This window comes from Hibiscus syriacus, unplaced genomic scaffold (assembly GCF_006381635.1).
Source record: "Hibiscus syriacus cultivar Baekdansim isolate YM2019G1 unplaced genomic scaffold, ASM638163v2 tig00019905_pilon, whole genome shotgun sequence".
Classification (NCBI taxonomy): Eukaryota; Viridiplantae; Streptophyta; class Magnoliopsida; order Malvales; family Malvaceae; genus Hibiscus; species Hibiscus syriacus.
This window is the reverse complement of record NW_024062478.1, coordinates 47,233-74,233: the sequence shown is the minus strand read 5'-3', so window position 1 is coordinate 74,233 and position 27,001 is coordinate 47,233. Positions and strand designations below refer to the sequence as shown.

General features: G+C 33.5%; 1 protein-coding gene across 1 annotated transcript; it reads left to right on the top strand.

The window, feature by feature from the left end:
- Positions 1-105: 105 nt before the first annotated feature.
- On the top strand, positions 106-16,892 carry LOC120209717 (protein unc-50 homolog). The gene is made up of 5 exons (XM_039208648.1): positions 106-281; positions 1,116-1,183; positions 15,796-15,821; positions 16,402-16,492; positions 16,720-16,892. Exons 1-5 carry the CDS (start codon positions 192-194, stop codon positions 16,772-16,774), a joined length of 330 nt encoding a protein of 109 aa, XP_039064579.1. The 5' UTR covers positions 106-191; the 3' UTR covers positions 16,775-16,892.
- Positions 16,893-27,001: the final 10,109 nt, after the last annotated feature.

Below are 27,001 nucleotides of genomic sequence, written 5' to 3'. Positions count from 1 at the left end.
CGACCCAACTCCATCATTGTCATCCCTATATGGAATAGAGGAGAGCATGGGACCGACAGAAATAGTCATCTCAGGTGAGATTGAGAGAGAGACTCAAAACTGCAAAAGGGAAACCGTGAAGAGATCACAACATATCATTAAGAAGCAAATTGAACAACAATAGCAAGAAGAAAGAAGAAGAACAAGGGAAGATGTTACCAATGGTGAGCAAAACTCGTTCCTCGCCCTCCACATCTCGACCCAACTTCATGTTCCCTCAGTACCTCCGTCGAATTGTCAAGGTTCAATCTCTCTCTCCCTGGATCTGATCTCTATTTCCATCTGATTTCTATCCAAATGTTTGAATCTTGATGCAATTAGGAATCATTGCTTCCTTTGTCCATTTTTTGTTATTTGATGTTGTCTCCTTGCTCTTGTTCTTGATTAAATGGAATTTATAGATTTACCTTCTAATATTTATTTATTATTTTAAGTATTCCTATTTAAAGATTTAGTTGCGGGTAGCATCTGGAATCAGGGAGTAGACTTGAGGTTTGGAAATGATAAAAGACAAGTGATTAATGTTAAATCCAGATTTAAATTCTAATATAAATTCGGGAGAAGTAATGAGAAAAGAATTAGGTGGTTTTTGTGTAATAAGTCTTTTGGATCCATTTTGGACCATTTCAAATTGAATTCCTATTAATTAAGTGGTAATTTTCTAATAAAATGAACACTTTTACTTTGATGTATGTCTTTGTCAAGTCAAATTTGAGCACTGAAGGTATTGTTTTATTATGCTTTGAGCAGTTTTCCTCATAACAGATTTTATGTCTAATGTAATTTCTTCTCCCTTTTTTGATATATTTTTCATTTATATCACATAGATTTGAATGTATGCTTTAGATATAGCTTTGTGCAAGCTGTTAATTTTCCACTGCTTCAATCATATAACATGAAAATTTTCAAGTATTTATATTTGAAATATCATGCTAAAACTTGAATTCCAGCTATACAAAATATGCAATTAACTTGGCTTAGAATGTATGGTGGTATTATCATTACATTCCTACATCATCGCCTTTGCAGTATATGGTTTGTTTTATCTGATTGTGCTTCTTTGTTGGTTTGTGTAGTGGCAACAAATGGATATTGAATATACATTCTGGCAAATGCTTCACTTATGTACTGCACCAAAGGTCGTGTAAGTATTGATCCTTTATCATAATTCAACTTATTTTTCTATCGTTCCGTATTATCATCATCCTCCGACTACTGATTGCTTAATTCATATGATGCCTGGAATAGAAGAAAAGTACCTATTGTCGAAACGATTTTTCTTAAAGGTGAAAAGGTGAGATTTTAAAAACCACATTAATTTTTAATTTACCTCTTTCAACTGATTTTTAATTTAAAAACAAATGCGATTTAAAAACCTTCTCGTTTCGAAAAATTTTGGATTTCCTTTACGATAGAAAAAAAAATACAGTTCAAAGAGTCGCCACCAATCTTTGATTAGGGTGTGATTGGGCACCCAAAATTGTTTGTTATTTTAAATAAAAATTAATTTTTATTAAAACAACAAATTAAGGTCTGCGTTACCAAAATCCGAGTTCGGGAGTCGGTTACGTGCAGGGAAGGATTAGCACCCCCACAACGCCCTAAAACGGTACCTAGTCGATTAATTAACGTCTTTGCAATGAACTTTACAAATTCAAATTTAATTTGATTTATGATCCCCGACAAAACAATAATATACATATTTACATCATTTGTAAACACCAAAACAAATTAGATTAAAATTACCCAACCATTAGAAAGATAAAAAATATTCGATTATTTAAATATATCGAGACCAGATCTTAAATCAGTTATAACTACCTTTTCTCGATAAATTTAAATAGCCGAATATTTCTTTTCTTTCCATTCCCAAATTTTAAAGTGACGAATCAATTTTTTTTTTGTTTCACTTTTGGGATACACTTTTAATTTAAAATCGTCAAACGACCCTCTAATCAGTTAAGACAGGTCATTCAAGACAATTTAAATTAAAAGGGTATTGCCCTTAATCCAATTATGTCGTATGGTCGAGATATGCACATGAGGCTAACATGCAAATTATGCAAAAGGATGTCACGCAAAGATTAATTAAATAAAAATATATGTTACATCTAAATCCATGCTTATGAACCACGTAATAGCATATGCACACATATCATCATCGTTCAAACCAAGGATAAGTATACATCCTAAACGGATTCTAACTAATCACATATGCATACACATAAGAAACTTAAACATGAACTAAAACGTAACATGTAAAAACTTGGAGCCCTAATGTCTAGATCACAAAAAAACGAAATAACCAACATTTATGACCAAAATTAAATGCGCATGAAATGCGAAGATCAAATTAAAAACATAACAGATTAGATTTAAAGACGAAAATGCCAATTAACCAAAATTATGTGCCAAATGCGTAAACAATAATAAAAAAAACATAAACAGGTGACCAAGAAAGAAACACTTACAAACCTGAAGAAAAAATTATAAATTTGGAAAATGTGATTTAGTGACTCAAACGTGACATGCAAAACAATGAAAGTCAAAAGTCAAAAATAGCAAAATTTAAAAAAACATAAGACTGGGGACCGAAATGAAATGCACGAAAGCTATAGGAACAGAATTAAAAACATAAAAACTACGACATAGGGACAAAAACGAAACATAAAGAAAATTAACAGTTCAATGTCTGAAACGGCAAAGATTAAATACAACAACACTTAAGACTAAAATTAAATGCGGGTAAAATAAAGAGACAAAATTGGAAATAGGAAAGCATTCAGTTTGGGGACCAAAATAAAAATAAAAATAAACACAAAAACTAGAGGGATTAAACGACATTTTCACCCTAAGGATTCGGTGGCTATAAGTTAATTTACCCAAAACAAATTAATATATAACCTAAACTACAAAACCTAAACTAAATCTAATCCTAAGTAAATCATGCGCAGGAACACTCTGCCGCTCAAGCTCCATTTTTCAATCTTCTTCGCATACTGCCCATACTCCTCTCTTCTGGCCTTCAATGCCATATTCGGCTACCATCCCTTTGGTGGCCACTTCTCTTCTAAACGTAGCTCACCATCACACTCTCGTCCTAAAACTCTACACAATCGAGCCTAATAAAGCCGACCACTGTTCAAGATGGTTCCCTCCTCTCCATTCAACACAGGCCAAAATCGAGGGAAAACAACCACTGCGGCCCCTATCGCTCGTCTAACAAGTTTCCACTCCCGACGAAGGCTTGGGATCACTCCTCTCCGGCGAAATTGAAGCGAAACAAGGTATAAAACTAACTAGTAATTTCTGTTTTTACTTTACAATTTGCATTTAGTTTAATTTTTTTTAAAAAAAAGATGAATGGAAATACTAATGTAATCGTAGGAAAGAAAAGAAAAACCTTGTAGGAATTGAATTCCACTTTGTATTGCTTTGATTCGTTGAAACGAGCGAACTCTTCTGTTCCTTTGATTTTCAAATTGAAGGAAAAAAATACAGTATAATGTTTTTTTTGCTATCTATCTTCTGTAAAAAGAAACAATGGAGGTTCTTTTTGTTTTTTTGCTCTCGGTTAATTGCTCCCCCTCACTGTGTGATTTCTGCCGGATGATCCTCTTCTCTCTAATTCCCCTGTTCTGTCCCAAAAACCGCCCCTCACTGATCGTGTTATCTCTTTTCTTCTCAAACTGATCTCCCCCTTTCCTTTAGTTTAATCCCATTAAAACTGATGATGGGTGGTTATCTCCTAAAAACAAAAACTGCTAAAAACTGACCCTCAAACTGCTCTCTTCTTGTGCATATATCTGTCATCCATTGGGCTTGAATGGGCCTGTAATTAGTTTGCTTCGGGCCTGCTCCGACCTAGACTCGGATAAAAACGAGCATCTACAGCTGCCCCTCTTTGCTCATTGTCGTATAACGAGAATAGAGCAAAGATCAAAAGATGATCGAGTTTTTCTGATCATGAGAACTTCAAAAGATTAAACCACTCACTGTTACTTCGGGATAAATGAGACTTGAAAAATCTTCGAATGACGGATCTGCTCCCTCTTGTTCAGGGAGTAGAATTTGAATAATCTTCTGCCTACGGGTTCGCTCCCTCTTGCTTCAGGGAGTAAAACTCAAACAATCTTTTGTCTACGGGTTCGCTCCCTCTTGCTTCAGGGAGTAGAACTCGAACAATCTTCTGGTGATTCTGCTTCACTATTCTTCCATGAAGGCTCAACTTCGAGGGTTAAACCTGAAAATCAAACGTTGTCACTCATTAATGTATGCTTGAAGATTTGAAAAACATTATACTCGAAAAAATTAGAATTTAAGAGAATCTTTGAGAATCCATTTCTCTTGCGGGAGCTTGTCTCGCAATAACTAGATATGAAAATCTTCTTGGACTCGACAGCCATCTGAACCTCTCTCTTTCTAGGACCTTGAATTAGTTAATGACTCCTGATGCGCATTTCCTTTTAATCAATTGATCTGCTTCTTTGTACTCGAGAACCTTCGCTTTCTTCCCACATCTGATGACCTGATAGTTTGCTCCAACACTATTCCGAAAAGGCTTAAAATGGCCCGAAGGACTTATCATCTCACTCGAAAGACATACAAATGACCCGAAGGATTTCATCATCATGCTCGAAAGACTTACTGATGAATTACTTCACTACTCTTCGTGAAGGCTTACAAATTACCCGAAGGATTTAATCATCATGCTCGAAAGACTTACTGATGGACCGAAGGACTTATAAATTGTGAAATTTTGAAAATCGCATTATTTGTTTTCAAAAATTCATCTTCTCAAAACATCGTTTTTTCATTTTCAAATTCTTTTGAAACATCTTACCCGAAGGTTTTACAGATGGCCCGAAGGACTCATCATCTTGCTCTAAAGGCTTACAGATGACCGAAGATTTAAGCATCATGCTTACTGATGGCCCGAAGGACTTATAAATTGTGAAATTTGAAAATCGCATTCTTCGTTTTCAAAAATTCCATCTTCTTAAAACATCATTTTTTATTTTCAAATTCTTTTGAAAACATCTTACCCGAAGGTCTTATGGATGGTTTGCTTCACTGCTCTTCGGTTAAAGGCTTAAGATTGACTTGCTCCAATCTCATGTGTACAAGTCTTTCCAATCGATCGATTCCCTTCTTTATACACAAAAATCTTTGTTTTCTTCTATATCTGATGGTCATCACTTCAAGTAATGCTTCTTCTGTGGATTAGACCTCTCAATTCTTCAGGGTATGCCTCTCTAAATGTAACTCCTTGCGTTTGAGGTTGGAAATTTTCCATTCAAACTTGTCGGGCTTTTGACATCATGAATCTTCTCTTTTCACGGGAAGATCTGTCAAAATCATGTATTTATGCATGAAACACTAATGCATTAAATGTATCATGTAATGCATTTTCTTTTATGCAATGATGTTCTCATGAATGCATAAATGTTGAATCAATTTTCACTTGGCTCCAGAGTGGTGAGCTTGATCTCTTCTATTTGATCATCTTTCAAGGGTCTAGTGTAATGCATTTTCTTTTATGCAAATGATGTTTCTCATGAATGCATAAATGTTGAATCAATTTCACTTGGCTCCAGAGTGGTGAGCTTGATCTTCTTCTATTTGATCATTCTTTCAAGGGTCTACTTCATATGCTCGGTAGCAACTCACGGTTTCCAACTTGCATCTTTGACAAGCCCTCTGATCTTCTTCTTGTCGTCTTTGTTTTCTTTCTTTATTTCGGAGAAAGTGTTTTCTCTCTCAATCTTGCTATAGTAAGAATACGATTGTGTTGCCCCATTTCCGTCCTTGGCTCAATTATACTTTCAGAGTTGTTCTTCCAGGACTCTGCCATTGATCAATGCTCAGTTGATTTGCTTTACAAGGTAAGCTCTGCTCAAATTCACGTCTGCCCCTAACACTTCAAGTTGTGAGGCTCATTCTCAATATCTGCTTGATCTGAATCTTGTCATCCCAACATGATATGGGTTTCTGGTCATGCCCCAAAGTGGGTACTCTTGGATCTCTTTGTGCCCAACATATCATAACTGAATGTTCTCATTCTCGTGTCACTACATAGTAGTGTTGTCAAGTAGTTTGAAGGCGTCTCTTCACATTGTCATATCTTGTCATCCCAACATGATATGGGTTTCTGGTCAGCCCCAAAGTGGTACTCTTGGATCTTTTGTGCCCAACATATCATAACTTGAATGTTCTCATTCTCGTGTCACTACATAGTAGTGTTGTCAAGTAGTTTGAAGCGTCTCTTCACATTGTCATAAACACTTAAGTGCCTAATTTTCTAACAAAATGTCTTGCATTTTATACAAGTTGTAATATGTGCCCCTTCTGAATAATGAGATCATCTTCTTCTTGATGGGTAATTGACAACGTCACAAGGAAATTTTAAAGTTTCATTCTTCATTCATTCTGTTCTCTTGGACCCATCTACTTCAAGATCGTGGAATACTTCATGTTCTGGCATGCTTATTCCTTTTCTCCAATAGAGGCATAATGAGTCTCACAAGCTTCAAGGACCTTTCACTTGAAACTGTCATGTTTGAAAATGTTTTTTTTTCTTTTATTAGGGGGATCAAAGAATGAAAGAATTTTATAAAATATTACCCCTTAATCAGGCTCACAATCAAATCAAATCATAAACATGAGTTCAAAAAATATCAAAGAATCAATAACTATTTAATTTTTCAGAGTTATAACTCTTTGACAAGTGTCAAAATTGATGGGTTGGCTTCAGTTGGCTTCCTATTTTTTAAGGTTTCAGCCAACAAACTTATATTTCTTTCTCGGTCTTCGTGAACATCACAACATGCCCCTTCTTCTGGCTTGGTATTTTAATCGGATACGGAAAAAATGACGCAACTTGCATAATCAATTACTAGACTTTATAGAACACTTCTATTTCAGTTCTCTGAAATCTTCCATTTGTTCAAGCCTCGTAAACTCCTCTAACAAAGGCAGTGCAGAAATATCGATCTAAAAATGAAATTCCTGAGTGCTCGTGTGAAGTTAACTTAACAGGTTTTCCTTAACTCCCTTAGTCATCTTTACCGAAACTCCTTATTTAGAAAAACTTGATTAATTGCCATTGTCTGGCTAGCTGAAATCAGCTTTATTGTAATTTGCCTCTATCGGGCTATCTGAAGGGTTCGTCTCATCAAAAGTCTTTGACTTGACAATCACAGTGGAGCATACACCAAATTGCCAGGTACCCGATCAAGGTCATGGTTTGAATATAATCTATTCATAAAGCCAGGGCTTTCGAGTTTCCTCTTAACCAATTGCTTTAGCGGAATAGCTCAGCTTTATTGTATATATAATATCATCACCTTTTTAGCTAGCTAATTATGTCCATAAAGCCGGGGCGTTTAACCAATTGCTCTAGAGGGACAGCTCAAGCTTTATTGTATACATATATTATAATTTGGGTATACGGGTCCAATTTCTTAAGCTTGTCAAGAAGAACCTGTCATAGTCTAGGTGTTGTTGAAAGTCAGAAAATCTCATCGTTAGAGTTCAATTTCCAAGTAACTGACCTAAATAGATTCACCTACTCGACTATTTCATCCGTAAAGATCATAATCATCATTGAACGTCATCAACAAAGTGTGGTCTATTCAGTTCGTGACATCATACACAAAGATGCCCCACGTTGTCCGCTCCTATACATACCTGAATACCAAGCTATGGCTCATTCCATTATGATAGAAGAAGGCTATATCGGTTCCTGCAATAAAAAGGTATGGTGTTCGATTGTATCTTCTGGGGATAAGGTCAAGGTCCTTGTTTTATCAGGTTTCACCTTGTCATCTTGTCAAGATTTATAACTCTAATCATTTAAAAGTTTTTAATTCAGTTGATATTCAAAGAATTTCAAGTTGCAAATTCGATTTAATGCTTACCATCCTTAAAGTAACATGAATTTATTTATATCATTATACAAAAAACTGAGAAATGATGAAAAACAAGTTCAAACATGATTTTGCAAATGAAATAAAGCTTCATGATAGAATGAAATGATCTCTTCCTATCTAGGAGGCCTCATTACCCATCTAATGTCGTGGCACTAACTCAAACGGATGTTACATATTGCTCTTTGCCCCACTCGAGCTCGTCATCCACTGTTCCACCAATTCCCTCTGTTAATGTCCATTTGCCACAAGCATCTCTATCTCCTTTAACAGCGGCCTACAGTTTCCCGTAGAATGTCCCAATGCCCCCAAGTGGAAATCACACACTATCTTGATCATAGCTATGAGTAGAAGGGTCTGGTTGCACTTTCACTGGCCTCGGTGTGAGGTATTGACCTTTAATCAAATGGGGATATAGATCTGAGATAGGAGTTTGGAACACTTTCAAAGTATTTTTGATCTTGGGACTTTCTTTGGAAATCTCGAGTAACCCGCTACCCATTTCTTTACGGCTTTGAGAGCTCTTGACGTAACTTCATTCACACCTCATCAGTTTGTTCCTTTTGATCGGTTGGGTTTTAGAATGTCTTTCAAGTTTCCTTGCTGATTGCATCCTCAATTAACTCTCCAGCTGTCATAGATCCTTGAAGTTATTCGTCGACTTTCCCAACATTAACTCAAAGAAAGGAGCTGGAAGAGAATCGTGAAATATATATGATTTCTCTTTAACAAAGGAGGTTGAACTTGTGCTGCCACTCTCTCCATCTTAGGGCATATTCTTTAAAGCTCTCAGTGCTTTCATTCTTCCTTTGAAGGTCAGGACGTTTTGGGGCTAAGCCTTTAACATTATATATTGTCCCAGAAAAGCATCAGCTAGGTTGACCCATGTCTTGATCTGTTCTTTGTTCAAACGGTTATACCATACTATAGCTGGCCCAGCAATCATGGAAGTAATGAATCAACATATGTCATTATTTAGGCACCCTTCCATCTTTCTACAAAACATCTTTAGATGAATTATGGGACAACTAGTGCCATCATATTTCTCAAAATTAGGCACCCTAAATTCATGTGGGATGACCAAATCAGGACCAAACTAAGTTCTCTAGCTTCTAACTCCTTGTGAGGGGCATTAACAATCTTCATATCTTCAATGGCTTCATTCAACCACCTGAATTGTCTTCAAATTGTTCAAAATTGATGAGGCTCGTCCCTAGGTCTGAGTTAGACCGCTCCAGGACAAATTATCACTCTTGATGTACCAGTATGAGATTGATTTCCTTTATCCTCTATTTTCTCTTACTAGCAGCCTGTGGTACCAGTACCTGGATCATTTGATCGATACGCCTTGCAAAGAACCCAATGCTTTTTCCCCGTATCTTGTTGTGACCCGAATAACTGCTCTTGCAACTGATCTTGTGATCCCTTATGAGATTGCCCATTATTTCCATTTGCTTATTCATGACGATGAGGAAGTAGTATGAATGGATGATCTTGTTATTACTGTCACATAACCTTCCATAAATTATTTCTGTGTTTTTATAATTAATGCATGTAAAATGCTTAAATAAATACATGTAATGCAATGCCAGATGCAAATACAAAAGGGTCATTCCAGAGTGACCATCTTAAAACAACTTTCATTGAACACAAAGGTTTCGGTCATCAAACAAACTTTACATATACGGACAACTTTCACTCCGAACTTTTCTATCTCCTTCAAAAACCAATTTAATTTCCACTCATGCTCGGGGTTGAGTTGTCAATCTGCTTTAATTCTCTTGCAAAGCCAGCTAAATCAACCCATTTATGAGCCACATTGCTTGCTTGGGTTATAACTTCTTTCATACTTTGTCCCTTTTCTCTATCTTGAGTGCTGATTCTCGAGCTGTAGACACTGTTGAATCTTCCTTGTAAGAAAGTCATTGTGGTTATGAAGCTATTGCATAAGATCACTATAATCATCCACAATCTCATCAACTTCTTGTTCTTGGCTCTAAACGGCTTCTAGCTCAGCGTCATTCTCCGCTATGGCGCTGATATGAGATTTCCATATTGGCAATGGATCTGTTCAACGTCTGAATTTCAGCTTGATATTTTCCCAAATTATCAACAACTATATTGCGTCTTATTTCTGCAATATGTAAATCATGAGAAAACTTCTCGGCTCGACCCTCGTGTACCTTACAATTCCTTATCCACTGTTCAGCGTCATTCCTCAGTTTAGCGACTCCTGTTATCCACTCATCTAGTACATTCCTACCAGCAAATTTAAAAGTCTGATTGATCCTTTGAAAATCATCTCGCAGGCTTCCATCTCTCTGCTCAATTTATCATTTTCACTTCTTAAATGACGAATCAGAGCTTCGTATTTTGGCAAACAATTTTCTTCCTGGATTTTCACTGATACCCTTACCTTTGGTCACTGTTGGTTCAAACTCAACAGGATAATCTGTTTTCAAACTGGGTTGTCTTTTCAATTCAAACTCCAATACTCCATGATCTAGAAGAAGTTGGACTCGACGTTTGAAGGTGGAACAATTCTCAATAGAATGTCCTTGAATCCCAGCATGATATTCACAATGAACGTGGACGTCATACCAACTTGGATATGGAGGTTGCAAAGGTTTCACATAATGCGGTGCCACTTCTCGGGCTTCTAACAGTTCATCATACAATTCCTTATATGATATTGGGATGGAATCACAATGAGAGCCACCTCTCAACTTGGGTTGAATTAGAGTTTCCATTTTTATTTCCCTTGATGTTGGAAGTAAACTATCAAACACCAACGAGTTCTGACTGCATGGCTTCTTTTCATCCTTCTGAACTTCTATAGTTGCCACTATTTCCTTGGCATTTCCAAACAACTTGTTGATACGAACAATGATTGTGCGTGATTTCTGATACTGACTAGAATCAACAGGTTCTAAAGTAGTCCATTGCGTATCTGACACCTCGAGATTGTTTTCATTGAGTTCTTTCTTTTCTTTTGTAGAAGTCTCTCTTCCTTTGGACAAAACATCTATTCTATCCATCATCTTGGACATTTGCTCTTTTATCTCTCTTATCTCATTGTGCTCTTTGTGCGCCATATGATCTTTATGCACACAATCCTCCACTATTCTTGAAGCTTTCATAGGATACCACTTCTTGACTATGTTATAGCCTGTTTGATCACGAAACCCTTTGTCCATCATGAAAACCTTTTACTATGATGACCACTCACAAATCAACACCTTTTGAATATGTCATGATCATGCAATGCGAACAAAGAGAAAAAAAAACAATAGAAACAAGTTAGTACAAATGAGATAACAAAATGACAAAAAGCAACAATAACAAAATAAATAAATTAATGCTAATAAGAATGCAAATGCAAATGCACATGCACAAGGTGTTAATCCTAAAAGTGACCACTATAGAACAACCTTCATTTAGACAACAAGAATTCAGTACACCATGTAGTCAAAATATAAATGTGATTCTTCATTTCTTCATTTCCTTGAGCCGTACTCTTCATGGAATCTAATATTGCACCCAAAGTTATCGGCGTACTTTATCACCTTTGATGACGTCAGATGTCTTTAAATTGAATCTTGAGGTCTCCATTTTTACTTTCAATACGAAGTGATCTTCATGTCTTTGTGAAGGGTATTCTCGTCCTTGGTATAATTGTATCTATCTCTTGAATCAACATCTTGGCCTTTGCCCCATTAAAGGAAGTCTTCAATCAGTTTGATTTCTTCATTCAGCAGATATCATTCTTCATGATCAGTCGAACATCTTTGTATCTCCCGGTTTTGACTACATGGTTGAGAATTTTTTGTCTCAATATGTCTAACCTTCTCATTAGTCAATCACTTGCAAATTAACACCTTGTGATGACATGAAGATGTAAATGCAATAAAATCAAAATAAAATAGACATATACAAAAAATGGGTTAGTGCATAATATAAACAACAAAATAATAATAATAAATATCAAATAAAACCTACCCTCATATATTGGCTACCCAATCATACTTTAGTTGATCTTACCCAACATGATATCTACCCCATACTTTGTCATTCACAAAAAATCCTAACCGCATGATATCTAATTCGCATGTTTGTTCGAGAAAAATAAACCTAACCGCATGATTTCTAGTTCGTATTCATTTATTAAAAAAGCAAAATTAAATGACTCAAAAAGCTTTTCCTTGTGTACCCTCCTCACGGGACTCTTAAGGTTCGGGTTAGACTCGACCTAAATTCGGGCTCTATGTTCACTATATGCTGGGTTCGGTTCTAAAGTAATAGGTTCTCGAATTGTCCTTGTCGGTGCCCCCTTGTGGGCTGCCGAACCCTCAATCCTGGCCCATCGCAGGCTTTAGGGGATTGAGTTCAATTTCGAGGGAACACACATCCTTATGTCCATGCGGAGGTGAATACCATCACGAGGACCATAAGGCGTGAGCTCCAAGAGCGATCCACTATCCCATGCGGAGGTGAAAACCACACGAGGGCATAGTCTCTCACTCCTACTTAAATAGGACGGAGCGGGGTTTTAGCTCATGTTATGACAATGCAGTTGTGCAGTGTGTGAGGAAAAGCGAAACACAATAAAAACACTCAAAATTTCTAAATTCACACAATTAATCTGAAATCATTAGCAAACAAATTAGTACAACTATTTAATTGTTAATCCAAAAAAATCAAAATACAAACAAAACTTATTAAAAACCAAACAAGGGATCAAAAATCAAATTAAAACGAATTTGTAATTTTCAATTGCAAAGACAATTAATTAATCGACTATCGGCTTGACTCTCTAAAAAAAAAGTCCCCAGCGGAGTCGCCAAGCTGTCGAAACGATTTTTCTTAAAGGTGAAAAGGTGAGATTTTAAAAACCACATTAATTTTTAATTTACCTCTTTCAACTGATTTTTAATTTAAAAACAAATGCGATTTAAAAACCTCTCGTTTCGAAAAATTTTGGATTTCCTTTACGATAGAAAAAAAATACAGTTCAAAGAGTCGCCACCAATCTTTGATTAGGGTGTGATTGGGCACCCAAAATTGTTTGTTATTTTAAATAAAAATTAATTTTTATTAAAACAACAAATTAAGGTCTGCGTTACCAAAATCCGAGTTCGGGAGTCAGTTACGTGCAGGGAAGGATTAGCACCCCCCACAACGCCCTAAAACGGTACCTAGTCGATTAATTAACGTATTTGCAATGAACTTTACAAATTCGAATTTAATTTGATTTATGATCCCCGACAAAACAATAATATACATATTTACATCATTTGTAAACACCAAAACAAATTAGATTAAAATTACCCAACCATTAGAAAGATAAAGAATATTCGATTATTTAAATATATCGAGACCAGATCTTAAATCAGTTATAACTACCTTTTCTCGATAAATTTAAATAGCCGAATATTTCTTTTCTTTCCATTCCCAAATTTTAAAGTGACGAATCAATTTTTTTTGTTTCACTTTTGGGATACACTTTTAATTTAAAATCGTTAAAACGACCCTCTAATCAGTTAAGACAGGTCATTCAAGACAATTTAAATTAAAAGGGTATTACCCTTAATTCAATTATGTCGTATGGTCGAGATATGCACATGAGGCTAACATGCAAATTATGCAAAAGGATGTCACGCAAAGATTAATATAAAAATAAATCCATATGTATAGCATCAAACCAAGGATAAGTATACATCCTAAACGGATTCTAACTAATCACATATGCATACACATAAGAAACTTAAACATGAACTAAAACGTAACATGTAAAAACTTGGAGCCCTAATGTCTAGATCACAAAAAAACGAAATAACCAACATTTATGACCAAAATTAAATGCGCATGAAATGCGAAGATCAAATTAAAAACATAACAGATTAGATTTAAAGACGAAAATGCCAATTAACCAAAATTATGTGCCAAATGCGTAAACAATAATAAAAAAACATAAACAGGTGACCAAGAAAGAAACACTTACAAACCTGAAGAAAAAATTATAAATTTGGAAAATGTGATTTAGTGACTCAAACGTGACATGCAAAACAATGAAAGTCAAAAGTCAAAAATAGCAAAATTTAAAAAAACATAAGACTGGGGACCGAAATGAAATGCACGAAAGCTATAGGAACAGAATTAAAAACATAAAAACTACGACATAGGGACAAAAACGAAACATAAAGAAAATTAACAGTTCAATGTCTGAAACGGCAAAGATTAAATACAACAACACTTAAGACTAAAATTAAATGCGGGTAAAATAAAGAGACAAAATTGGAAACAGGAAAACATTCAGTTTGGGGACCAAAATAAAAATAAAAATAAACACAAAAACTAGAGGGATTAAACGACATTTTCACCCTAAGGATTCGGTGGCTAAAAGTTAATTTACCCAAAACAAATTAATATATAACCTAAACTACAAAACCTAAACTAAATCTAATCCTAAGTAAATCATGCGCAGGAACACTCTGCCGCTCAAGCTCCATTTTTCAATCTTCTTCGCATACTGCCCATACTCCTCTCTTCTGGCCTTCAATGCCATATTCGGCTACCATCCCTTTGGTGGCCACTTCTCTTCTAAACGTAGCTCACCATCACACTCTCGTCCTAAAACTCTACACAATCGAGCCTAATAAAGCCGACCACTGTTCAAGATGGTTCCCTCCTCTCCATTCAACACAGGCCACAACCGAGGGAAAATAACCACTGCGGCCCCTATCGCTCGTCTAACAAGTTTCCACTCCCGACGAAGGCTTGGGATCACTCCTCTCCGGCGAAATTGAAGCGAAACAAGGTATAAAACTAACTAGTAATTTCTGTTTTTACTTTACAATTTGCATTTAGTTTAATTTTTTTTTAAAAAGATGAATGGAAATACTAATGTAATCGTAGGAAAGAAAAGAAAAACCTTGTAGGAATTGAATTCCACTTTGTATTGCTTTGATTCGTTGAAACGAGCGAACTCTTCCGTTCCTTTGATTTTCAAATTGAAGGAAAAAAATACAGTATAATGTTTTTGTTTTGCTATCTATCTTCTGTAAAAAGAAACAATGGAGGTTCTTTTTGTTTTTTTGCTCTCGGTTAATTGCTCCCCCTCACTGTGTGATTTCTGCCGGATGATCCTCTTCTCTCTAATTCCCCTGTTCTGTCCCAAAAACCGCCCCTCACTGATCGTGTCATCTCTTTTCTTCTCAAACTGATCTCCCCCTTTCCTTTAGTTTAATCCCATTAAAACTGATGATGGGTGGTTATCTCCTAAAAACAAAAACTGCTAAAAACCGACCCTCAAACTGCTCTCTTCTTGTGCATATATCTGTCATCCATTGGGCTTGAATGGGGCCTGTAATTAGTTTGCTTCGGGCCTGCTCCGACCTAGACTCGGATAAAAACGAGCATCTACACCTATTTTATCACTAGTTTTCTGCTGACTGATATTTTAGTTCTCATTGTTTCCACTTTCCATTACATAATTCCAGAGAGTCTTGAGATGGAATTTGAGCTATTAATCCTCTTTATCTCAAAAGAATTTTGAGCATTTTCTATTTATTCATTTTTGCTCCAGAAAATGGAATTACTGCATTTCAAGTATGTTCTCTATTTGGGTAGAGATCATAGTATTGTGACATCTTGATGTATTTTGTATCTGGTACTGGCAACTTGCTATTGCTTGGATCTGCTCATTATTATTCATTTTTATTTTGGAGTAAAGGGATTATCTGCAGAAAGAAAAAGTCTTTTGAGTATTGAAATGTTTTTCTAATTATTTTTGTTCTATTTTGTATATAATTTTCTATGTTGGATGCAGCTATCAGCACACAAAATGTCACAAACGTAAGCTCATTGCTCTATAATTGATATATTTTTTTTAATTCTATGTCCATGTTCAGTACTTAATTTGTAGCAGCAATGTTTTCAATCACAGCATGCTACTTTAGTTCCTTGAGATATACTGGACTGCAAATATAGTTGTCTTTCAAATGACTTTCCTGATAATGATATCTCAAAAGTGTATATCATTTTCTACATTGTATGTGCTATTTTGTGATTAGTGCCATCATCCTTTGGCCTATACCTACAATAAATTGTATTCTATATGTTCAACTGAGTTGTACTCTATCAGGTTGTTAACTGAGGATCAATGCAGTTGAGATGTGCTTTCAGCTCTTAGGCGACTTTTCTGTTTCTTTTTGTCCCCCCAACCTATGAAAGAAACTGGAAATACATCAAAAGCACACATAATAAGAGTTACCTTACTGGGTTATAGCTTTAAAACTAATGTGTCATTTTTTTAACTTTTCCCTTTTGGGTCTTTAAGTTTCATGTTCCTCTAACACGTTAAAGGTGTGATGTAATTAAATTCTTTCCATCATCTGATGAACCAGAAAATTTGTTTATTTTTCCCTTTTTTAAGAAACCAAGAACCAGTGGGCACGTGACGACCCTGCTTTTGTTGTAATCTGCAGCTTTCTTTTGGCAGTTGCAACAATAGCTTATTGTGCTGCGTAAGTTTCTTTTTTCCTTTCTAAACATTGCTCCATATAAAAAAAAACGACTTACTAGGCATTGAAACTTTAAAACTGGTACTTGCTTTTGGATTTATAGGGAATTAGTCTTAGATTCAAATTTTATTGATCTCACATTGTTATGCTTGTGGCATTTATAATTTGTATGGTATATTTGTTGTAAGGTTTCTTACGTTGAATTTATAGAAGTCTTTGATATTTTTTAGTCTTAAGCAACATGGTTTGGGCTGCATCATGAGGGTGCTAAGTTCTTCCAAGTAGAGTAATATCTTGACCCCAATAATGCACAACATATTTGGATTCTATAAGAATGCTAGTGGCATTATTTATTTTTAGTTTTGCCTTTTCTTCTGAGCTGCTGGATATTTTGTTGACCTTGTCATATTTTGTTGTCTTCTCTCTAATACAGGTATGATTACAGTGCTGCACATGCTGTTTTTCTAGTCATTTCAGTATTGTTTTTCCATTTTTTACTAACTTGAGTAATTCTGGCTACATGTTGCTGGTAAGAGACGGTATCTATTTCTTTTCAAGCTGGAGTTAGTCTCTCTTAAAATCATATCTTAATTGTTATCTCCAAATTGGGCCTGGTGAACATGTACATTCCATCTGTGGTCGACTTGTAGTTCGTGTTCAGTTGATAATATCTATTTATTATCTCCTAAAATTATCTTAACTGTTAGCTCAAATTTGACATGTAGTATATATGCTGATAATATAAGTTAAGCTAGTGGCTCTCATTCTTTCTGAAGGCTCAGTTTCTTTTGGAAATAGGCATATCTACGTTCTTTGCGCTATGAATGTTGATTCTTTCAGTTAGGTTTGAGGCTGCAGCAGAATGCTATAAATGTTTGAGTGTTTTTGTAACAGGAATGTTATTATGATTGTGGAATAGGCTTTAGGGTTTGTTGTCTGACATTACTCTTACCAAAGGAGGGAGATCAGGCTTGCTATTACATTTTACTTGGAATTACTGACTGCTTGAGATATCCCAAAGAATTGTTAGCCAAAAAATCTTCATTGATTTAACTTTATATGGAGACTATATAGCTTTTATGTTTTAGGCTCGTTGGTTATCCTTGTTCCAATGAGAAAAACTTTTTAATAACTCCAACAAGACAGTAAGACTATATATAGCTTCGTCCGCAAATGTAAAAATAGTAGAACTTTAAGCACTTGTTATAACTAAGCGGATAAAAGGTGCCCTGACATTACCATCTTCAAGCAAATAAAAATTTATGCTTTAGTAGTGAAACATCCTGAACTGGTTGAAAGAACTGGTGTACTTTGCTGAGTTGTTTCCATATCTTTATTATTAACTTGAATGAGATAAAACCTAAAGTTATATTTATTACTAATTTCATTCTAGCATGGTTGGCACAGGTGCACTTGTTTGATGGTGAATTGCATTCTCTGACTCCATGCAGGTTCTTGACAAATGCTTACCTTCGGGAAGAGGCTCCAAATAGTCATGTGGTGGAACAACGGGTTGAATGGCAAGTCTGGAGACTTCTTCCTATATTCCAGAAATTTAATCTCCTGTGTGAGCTGTTTATACTGATTTAATTATTAATTGACAGATCTGGTCATCAATGCTTTATGTTTTCCGCAAGCAGCAGAGTGGCTTGTGAATATTAGCATCTAAAATAATTGTGTGGTGCTGACTGTAGCTTTCCTTTGTTTGAAGGCTGTATGCATTTGATGTACACTGAAAATTTTCTTTCCAATGTTTGTCACTTTCCTTTGTAATCTCAAATTCAAATGGGACTAACATTGTTGTTTTGGCAGTAATTCATTATTTTGTGTCACCGCTTCTGGTAGCCCATGGTTTTATCCCTGAACTTTTGTCGAATCTGCTTTTCATGGTGGCAGCTTCTTACTATCACTACCTCAACTTTTTAGGTTATGATGGTAAGCTTATTTGCATGCCCTTTTTCTTTTACCCGTCTTGTAACTAGCCTATAATTTTCCTTTTCTGACAATGAAGCTTGTCGAAGAAGTGGCTAATTATTATCACCTTTGGGACCTGGCATATCTATTGTACTACAGTACTTCCCTTTCTGGAGAGAATAACCTTTTTCCTCTACCCAATTGGAGTCATAATTGTTTTATTGCCAATCTATAAATGTGTGACTTTATTATATCTAATTCTGCTTTGGCATGGAGATCATAGCTAAGCTGAAAACACAATCCTGTTGTGCAGTGATTTTAAGCGGTTTCAATCCTTCGAGATATTTCATGAATTTATACTTTAGCCAAAGGGAATGATGTGCGGAATGTGAGATCAGTGACCGGGTTGGAGATGACATCGATGTTAGGGGGCTTTTGATGTGTAAAAGGTAGAAATGCAGCAAATTTTTACAAAAGAAGATAAAAAAGGTAACATCCATCCGAAGAAGCCTTTTGTAGTCTTTCTTCATGGTTTTTCCTTACCATCAGGTGAAATTAGATTAGAAAAATGATTTTTCAGTGTTGAAGATGATTGGTCAAAGGGAGCTATTTGAAATGTATTGATTTTACCCTTTGTTTCTTATTAATATATATATATATATATATATATATTTATTGTGTTCTATCTGAAAAATCATAGTTTATGGGATCTTTATCTTTTCTATAATACTTGTGTGATGTATTTAGATGATAATTCCACCATTTGACACACTGAGCCTAGGGCTAGGGCTGTAAATGAGACGAGACATATCGTGAGCTACTCAAACTTGACTGAGTTCAAGTTTGACTCAAGTTTTTAACGAGTCGAAACGAACTATTTGATATTCGACTCAAAAAGCTTGCGAGTAACTCGAAAATAATAATATATTAATTTTTTTAAAATTTAAATTAATAATAATATTGATATTTGTGTTGATTTTTAAAAAAAATACAATACAAGTCTTTCATATATTTTATGTTCAGGTTTGAGTTCGAGTTTGAACTTCAACTGAGTTAAGTTTAAGATTTTTTTTTATTTCATGCTTTTTCGAGCTTCAATTCATGGTTTTGAGTTCGATTCGAACTTGAAAATTTTAGTCTCGCGAGCTTTCGAGCCAAATCGAGTTTCATTTTAATTTTTTTGAATCGAGTTGAGTTCAGTAATACTCGAGCTTGACTCATCCCGTTTACAACCCTAACTTAGCCAATTATTTATGAGTGTGTAAAACGATATATTGCTTGCGTGCTTGTGGATGAGTTTGATGTTTCGGTTGGTTTTTGCCTAATTCAGGCAAAGTTTTCCACTTCTTGGTGATGCGCTGTGATTGCGTAAAATCTCATGCACCCCAGGACGGAGCCAACTTTTGTTTAAGGGGTGAAACCCGAATTTTTTTTATGTAAAAATACTAAAAAGTAAAATTTACATTAGTTTTAAAAAGAGTATTGATACTGACTAACATGAGTTGGTTTAAGTGGTAAGTAACTTTATATTATTTAAACAAGATCTTGAGTTTGAGTCATTGTATATGTAGAAAAATCATTGTTGGGAGACTCATCAATCAAAGCCAAGTGTGCGATGTGGGTCGACTCGAATTAGTCAAGATGAAATCTTGGAACATGGAAGATAAAAAAAAGAGTGTTAATACTATTTTAAAAATAATTGATACCCCTGTTATGAAATTAATAATTATAATTTACTCCTGTATAATTAAAAAAAAAAGAAGCAAAATTAAATTCTAAAATTGTAATTTAAATTTCTTGACCCGTCTCAATCCACCATATCATTAACGAACAAAAATATTTTAAGGATTTACAAATAAATCTAGAAGTTTTTTTAAAGAAAATAAGGCAAAAATGCTTCTACTAAGCTTGGCCTGCCATCTCCACTTTTCAGTGCAACACCTACGCTCTTTTTGTTATGGTTCATAGAATCACTGTTGCTATGAATAAAATACATCGTTTCTAATTATATTATTTATCCTATTTTATTAATTATACTTTTAATTTTTTTAATTTATTCAATGAACTTTCAAATTGTTTATGTTTAAATCATCCTAAATTATTTTATTATTATTTTTGTATGACGTGACATTTTTATTTTTTAATTTAAAATAATTGAAAATATAAAAAAACAGAAGGTGGCAAGAGGTTATCGCCGGCTATTGTCGAGTGCCGTAGATGGTGGTCGTTCGGTCCTAAATTTCATGGGGCTTGTTCGTTTCGACCCTTTTGAGTCCGAATAAGATGGTTGTTTCACCAGAAAATGTCTTAAAACCCATGAATCTCGACTGAAACGTTTCGGCTTCCTCACTTTCGATCTCCAATTTGTATACTTTAGAGCAAGTTCCGGCAAAATAGAGGGTGGATTCGGACTCAAGGTGTCGAGATGAACAAGATCCATGAAATTTGGGACCGAACGACCACCATCTACGGCGGTCGACGGTGGTGTTCGACCACCTTCTGTTTTTATTTTATATTTTTAATTAAATAATAATAAAAATTGTCACATCATATAAAAAATAATAAAATAATTCAGAGTGATCAAAACATGAGCAATTCGAAAGTTCAATGAATAAATTAAAAAAACTAAAAATACAATGAGTAAAATAAGAGAGAGCATAGTTCAGCGAGGAATGGTGTGATTTACCCCTGTTGCTATAGTGAATAAAATTTGACTTAATTTGAAAAAAATTTAAATTTGAATTGAATTATAAAATAGAACTTAAATAACTCGAAAAAAATAAATTTTTTAGTAATTAACATATTAGTTTTCAAGTTCAAGTAGAGTCTCTCAACTTGCATGATATATATATATATATATCATAGAAAAAATATGCAAAAAATTATATATGGTTGTAGAAAATCGTTTAAATTAGAATAAAATAATATTATAAAATGATAAATATTTACAATTAAATTTAAATAGAAACCATAACAATTTGACTTGACTCAACTCGAATTTCATAAACTCTACTCGAAAAAATTGAAATAAAGTTTGAGTTATTAAATAGAACTCGTCAACTCAAAATTTTTTATTCGATTCGGCTTGACTCGATCGGATACCCACCGGCTGTTGCTGCTCTTCAATTCTCCCTATTCCAACCCATCATGTTATATCGAATACGGCTACAACGCCTTCTTGTCTAACTAATGTAAAGCCTGCAATTGTTCGTTGATCCATCTTCTTTTATCTTTATATTTTTTCTCGATTCAATATAACGAGATTTTATGCATTCACATGTCCATCACTCGAATGTTCATTTTACTTGATTCAAGTCTGATACAATGTCCTCTTTATGGATTCTAACTCTCAGTTAGATATTTTAATATATGTATCCAATAAACTCTTTTTAATAATCTAACAAATCAAACACACAATGTTGACTTACCAAATCAGCGACGAACGAATGACATTAGAATCTCATTTGACGAGTATACTTTTCAATCATAGTGGTATGTAAAACACGACTAAATTAGTCTGACTAAACCTAATATCGAATACAACTGAATGTAATACTTAAAAACCGACTTGAAATATTTGATAAGTTTATAAGTGCCACGTTTAACTACCGATGTGGCTCAAAACTTTTAAAACAATATAACCATATATTCTCAAATGTAGAATGATTTGTACAAAAATTGGAGCCCATTTATTTTTAAAACAGATATACATAAATATGGCAGTCAAATAAACTTACAAAATTAAGGTTTTGATCATTTACTATGCTCGAGTGATCCAACTAAGACTTCCCTGATGATGATGTTATCTCATTACGAACAAATAAACCAGATATATCTTGTCATGAAAATAATTTGAACATTTAACTTACAAAATTAAGGTTTTGATCATCTACTATGCTCGAGTGATCCAACTAAGACTTCCCTGATGATGATGTTATCTCATTACGAACAAAGAAACCAGATATATCTTGTCATGAAAATAATTTGAACGTTTAACTTACAAAATTTAGTGACACACATCTACTCTACTATATTTCATGAGGTTCATAAAAATAAGCATGCAAGTCAAATAAATAAACATAAAAGTATGACATAATATAGTAGCATGCTAACATAAACTACCAAGTTCAACGGAATAATAACTATTCTCAGACATCAAATCCAAATCTATCTTCACATAACATATCATACAAATATAACATAAGAATGATACCATATTCATAATTTTCGAAGTATTCAAATCGCCTACTTGAAGTGTATGTCAAACTTGTATATATCATACACACAGATAATGGATAACAGATCAATAGAATTGCACACGTGCTCAAATAATATGAGATATATCTAAATAATGTCTCGCCATTCGTTGATGCTAATCAAATAATCTCGAGCATCTGAATTATTTTTTTAGTGTCACACATAATCGCTAATAAGATTATATTGGATGCCCAATATATTTTTCGGATTAAAATCAATTTACCATATTTTCAAATCATTACCACAACATAAAAAATACAAAAATTATAATTACACAATAAGCAGTGGCTAATATTAAAGTTATTATAAAGTATTATACTTCATTTGAAATTTACTTAACAGTATTTTATGTTATACAGTAATTTAGTCAGTATCTCATCACCTTATCGTCAAAATATACATACAAATTAATCCAAGCACAAGTCATTATCACATATAATTTATGAGATTATTCTTAATTTGAGATTTCTAGTATACTTAATAAGTTTAAAAATATTTTATCATTTTCAGAGCCTAAGATCACTTATTGATATCATAGAATTAATATCGTATCTTAAGGATCAAACTATAAGAATCTTATAAATACACAACTACATAAATATAATAATTAAAAAAAAAGTCAACAAATGTGTTTATAAATAACATTACCCCTTAAAACCTAATTAGCTAAACATAGGAGTATTTTAGTGATCTTCCACTTATAGGGATATTTTAATAATTTTTATATATAATGCCTTTTTATTCTATTATCACTTATAAGAGAATTTTAGTCATTTTTATACTTAGGAATAGTTTGGTCAGTTTACACACATAAATACATTCCAAATATTTTAACATGTAAGGGTACTTCAGTCATTTTAACATATAAGATTGTTTTAGACGATTACTAATTTAAAGTTTAGAGACCTATTTTTTAAGTGCTAAAGTATTATAATTTTCTATCAAGATTTTAGGCCTTAAACACCATTATTTAGGGTTGTGAACAGTTTGATAATTTATCCACCTACTGCTCGAACGCTATAACATGCACACAAATATGAAAGGCAAGACATCACATTTACCAAAAACATGAAATATTTTAAAGTTTTAGGTGTACTAACCTTAAGCTTTTAAATTGGAAATTATTGGCCTTATACTTTTAGTTATTGATCCTTCCCTCATCGGTATAAGTTCCCCATTCACGAACATGGCCCCAAATTAATCATTCTCCACATCAAAATAACTCATCAATTACTAAATAATAATTTAAAAGACCCAACTGATATAAAATTAAAAGTTAACGGGGTTAAAATAGCATCTAATTTGCAAATTCACGTACTAAATTGAATACTAATCAAACTAAGAAGAGTTGAAAGTGTAATAACCCCTTTCATAAAAAAATACACGAATCCTGAACTGGACAAATCGGATCACTGGTCAGGTATTGGGCGTGATTCTAAAATGATATCGTTTTGACCTCTCTCCAACTAATAGGGGGTGTAAAAAGCTTACTCTACCTGTAAAATTGACTGAAATTGACTCGAGTCAAAATTGTTTTTGACATGCGATATGGTGATTCGAAACCAACTCGAGTCGGAACTGGTATTGACCTAAATCCTAGTTGGACCTGGAAATTGTAGATCTGAACCCGACCTGAGAATGACTTGAAATCAAATTGAACCAAAAATATAATACTCGATATTGAATTGCATCCAACTGATATCAACCCAAACCCGAGATTAACCTAGTAAATAACTGGTATTGCTTGACATGTTTTCAACCTGACCTGTTATGAACCTTACTTGTTATGAACCTGACTTGTTTTCAACCTGACCTATAAATGATCCGACTTGTTATTGACATGATATGATATTTACATGACTTGACATTTACCTGACTTATATATTACCATTGATGAAATTATAAGATTTTAATAAAATTGTGAGATTTTGAGTTTATGATAAATCATATTAATTAATATGATTAATTTTTAAATGTTATAATAAAATATTAGTTATGATAATTAAATTAGTAAATAGACTTATTATATTAATTATGATTCTTATATTATGATTCTTATGTTATAAATCTTCAATATAATCATTATTTTATTTTATTAAGTAATTTATGTATTGAACATTATTAATTAAATTAATTATAATGATTACAAGTTAGAATAATTTATTGGCATTAAACATGATTAATAAAATTATTTTAAATGTAAATTATATAATTTAATTTATGTAAAGAAAATTTATCTAACAATTATAACATATATAAAACATAATATAAAAGATTAATTTAATTGATATTGATAATCTAAATAACATTTGATCTAAAATTTTGAATAACATTTTATTTATTACAGTTGAATACAATAAAATCACAATAAAATGAATAAAAATAAAGTGTTTTTTAAGCTCTCAGATTTTATAACAAAAGTTTTATAAGGCTAAAAGCCTAACTTTGCTACCAGAAATTTCTTCATCGAGCTTTTGTATCAAAATATCTACATGCTGCCAACATTGTTAAATTATGGACAACTTTTCAGCTTTAAAGCCACCAACATAATTTAACATAAGTAATAATAGAGAAAAAAATGACAAGTTACAACAATTTATTTAAGTCAGACCAACAAAATAAATTACAAGGCAACAACATGCAATAAGTAGCATGCAACAACATCCAACAGGCAGCAACAATCAACATTTCTGCATTAAACAATTATGCAGTCAGTGGTAAAGCCAAAGGGAATACGATGACCAACAGTGCCAAACATTTACGACTTTACCAAACTCTTACAGGATCAAGCATTCAACATATTTTATAATAATAGAAACAATATCAAGAAGAATAAAAAAAGCAATAAACATTTTATAATGATGCTTGTTGTAACTTGCAAGGTACCCTATACAAATCAGAAGCATTAGTAAACAATGGTTTCAGGTACTCTTAAATATAATAAATATAATAAGTCATTAGCAAATAGAAGCCCTATGTAAAGGGAAGAAACAAGACAAAATCTCCAATTCCAATGGTTTCACTTACTTTTAAACAACCTAAAAATTAAAATGAATATTAAATAATTAATAAACAATTTGAATTATTAATGACATTAACATAAAAAATAAAACAATTTGGCATATCTTTACATAGAAGACTCATTAACCACAGTAAGATATTCTCCATCCTTATCCTCCGACTCAAAACCATACAACCAATTACGGGTTGTTACAAAAATCTAAACATTTTTAGGTAAGGGTTTAGCTCTTAATTTGTTCAAAATTCGACCCCTCATACTAAAGGACGATTCAGATGCAACTGAAGTAATTAGAATATGCAATATATCTCTCACCATGCGAGAAAGTACGTGATATGAAATACTTTGATTTTTCCAATACTCTAAAATATCAAATTCATATTCTCCAGTACGAGGGACAAGGGGCAAACTGATGTAAGAGTCAACATCGGATCGTCCACTCCTTGAAGCAGCTAAATTGACATCAAAATTCTGAAAAATAAGAGACAAAAATTATTAAATGAAAACAGGAAATAAATAAGATCAAATTCAACTTAAAATTATAATAACTAACCTGAAATATATATGATTTTCTAAATGTTTGAGGCTGATTGGAACTTGACCCACTTCTGTCTAAGGATGTGTTACTTTGGACAGAAGAAGAAGAGAAAGGACCACAAGGTGCATTTTTTTAATAAAATACATATAACTCAAGAAACTCATTATAAATGAGACTTACCCTCTATTGAATCTCATCCTCAATATAAAAAAGATTGTACAACTCCTTCAGAAGTTGTAATTTATATAGAGGATTAAGTAAAACAACAAAAGACAGAATCATTTAGTGATCAGACCAATATTTCTTATATAGTTCAAGCATGGGTCCTGCCATTGTAGAAATACCTTCATAAGGATCATTATGAGCGTCACACGACAATTTTTCAATTGCAACAACGTTAGCCAAATACAAGTTAGAAGTGGAATACTTAGAACAAGAGAACATAATAGTAATTTCATAAAAAAGGCTCAATAAAATCACAGATTGTTTGAACAATTTCCCACTCATGATCAGTAATGATATCCAACTCATTTTCCCTATTAACAAACAAGTTAATTACCAATCTAGCCTCAAGTGCCCTATGAATCATCAAGGAAGTAGAATTTCATCGAGTAGGAACATCCAATACTAACTTACCAATGAAAGAAGAATCACAGTCTTTAACAGCTAATTCAAAGGCACAAAGTCGAGAGTCAGAAGAATCAATAAACTTAACAATCTCACGCAATTTAATAACAGAAGAATCAATTACCTTTAAACCTTTTTGAACTATAAAGTTCAAAAT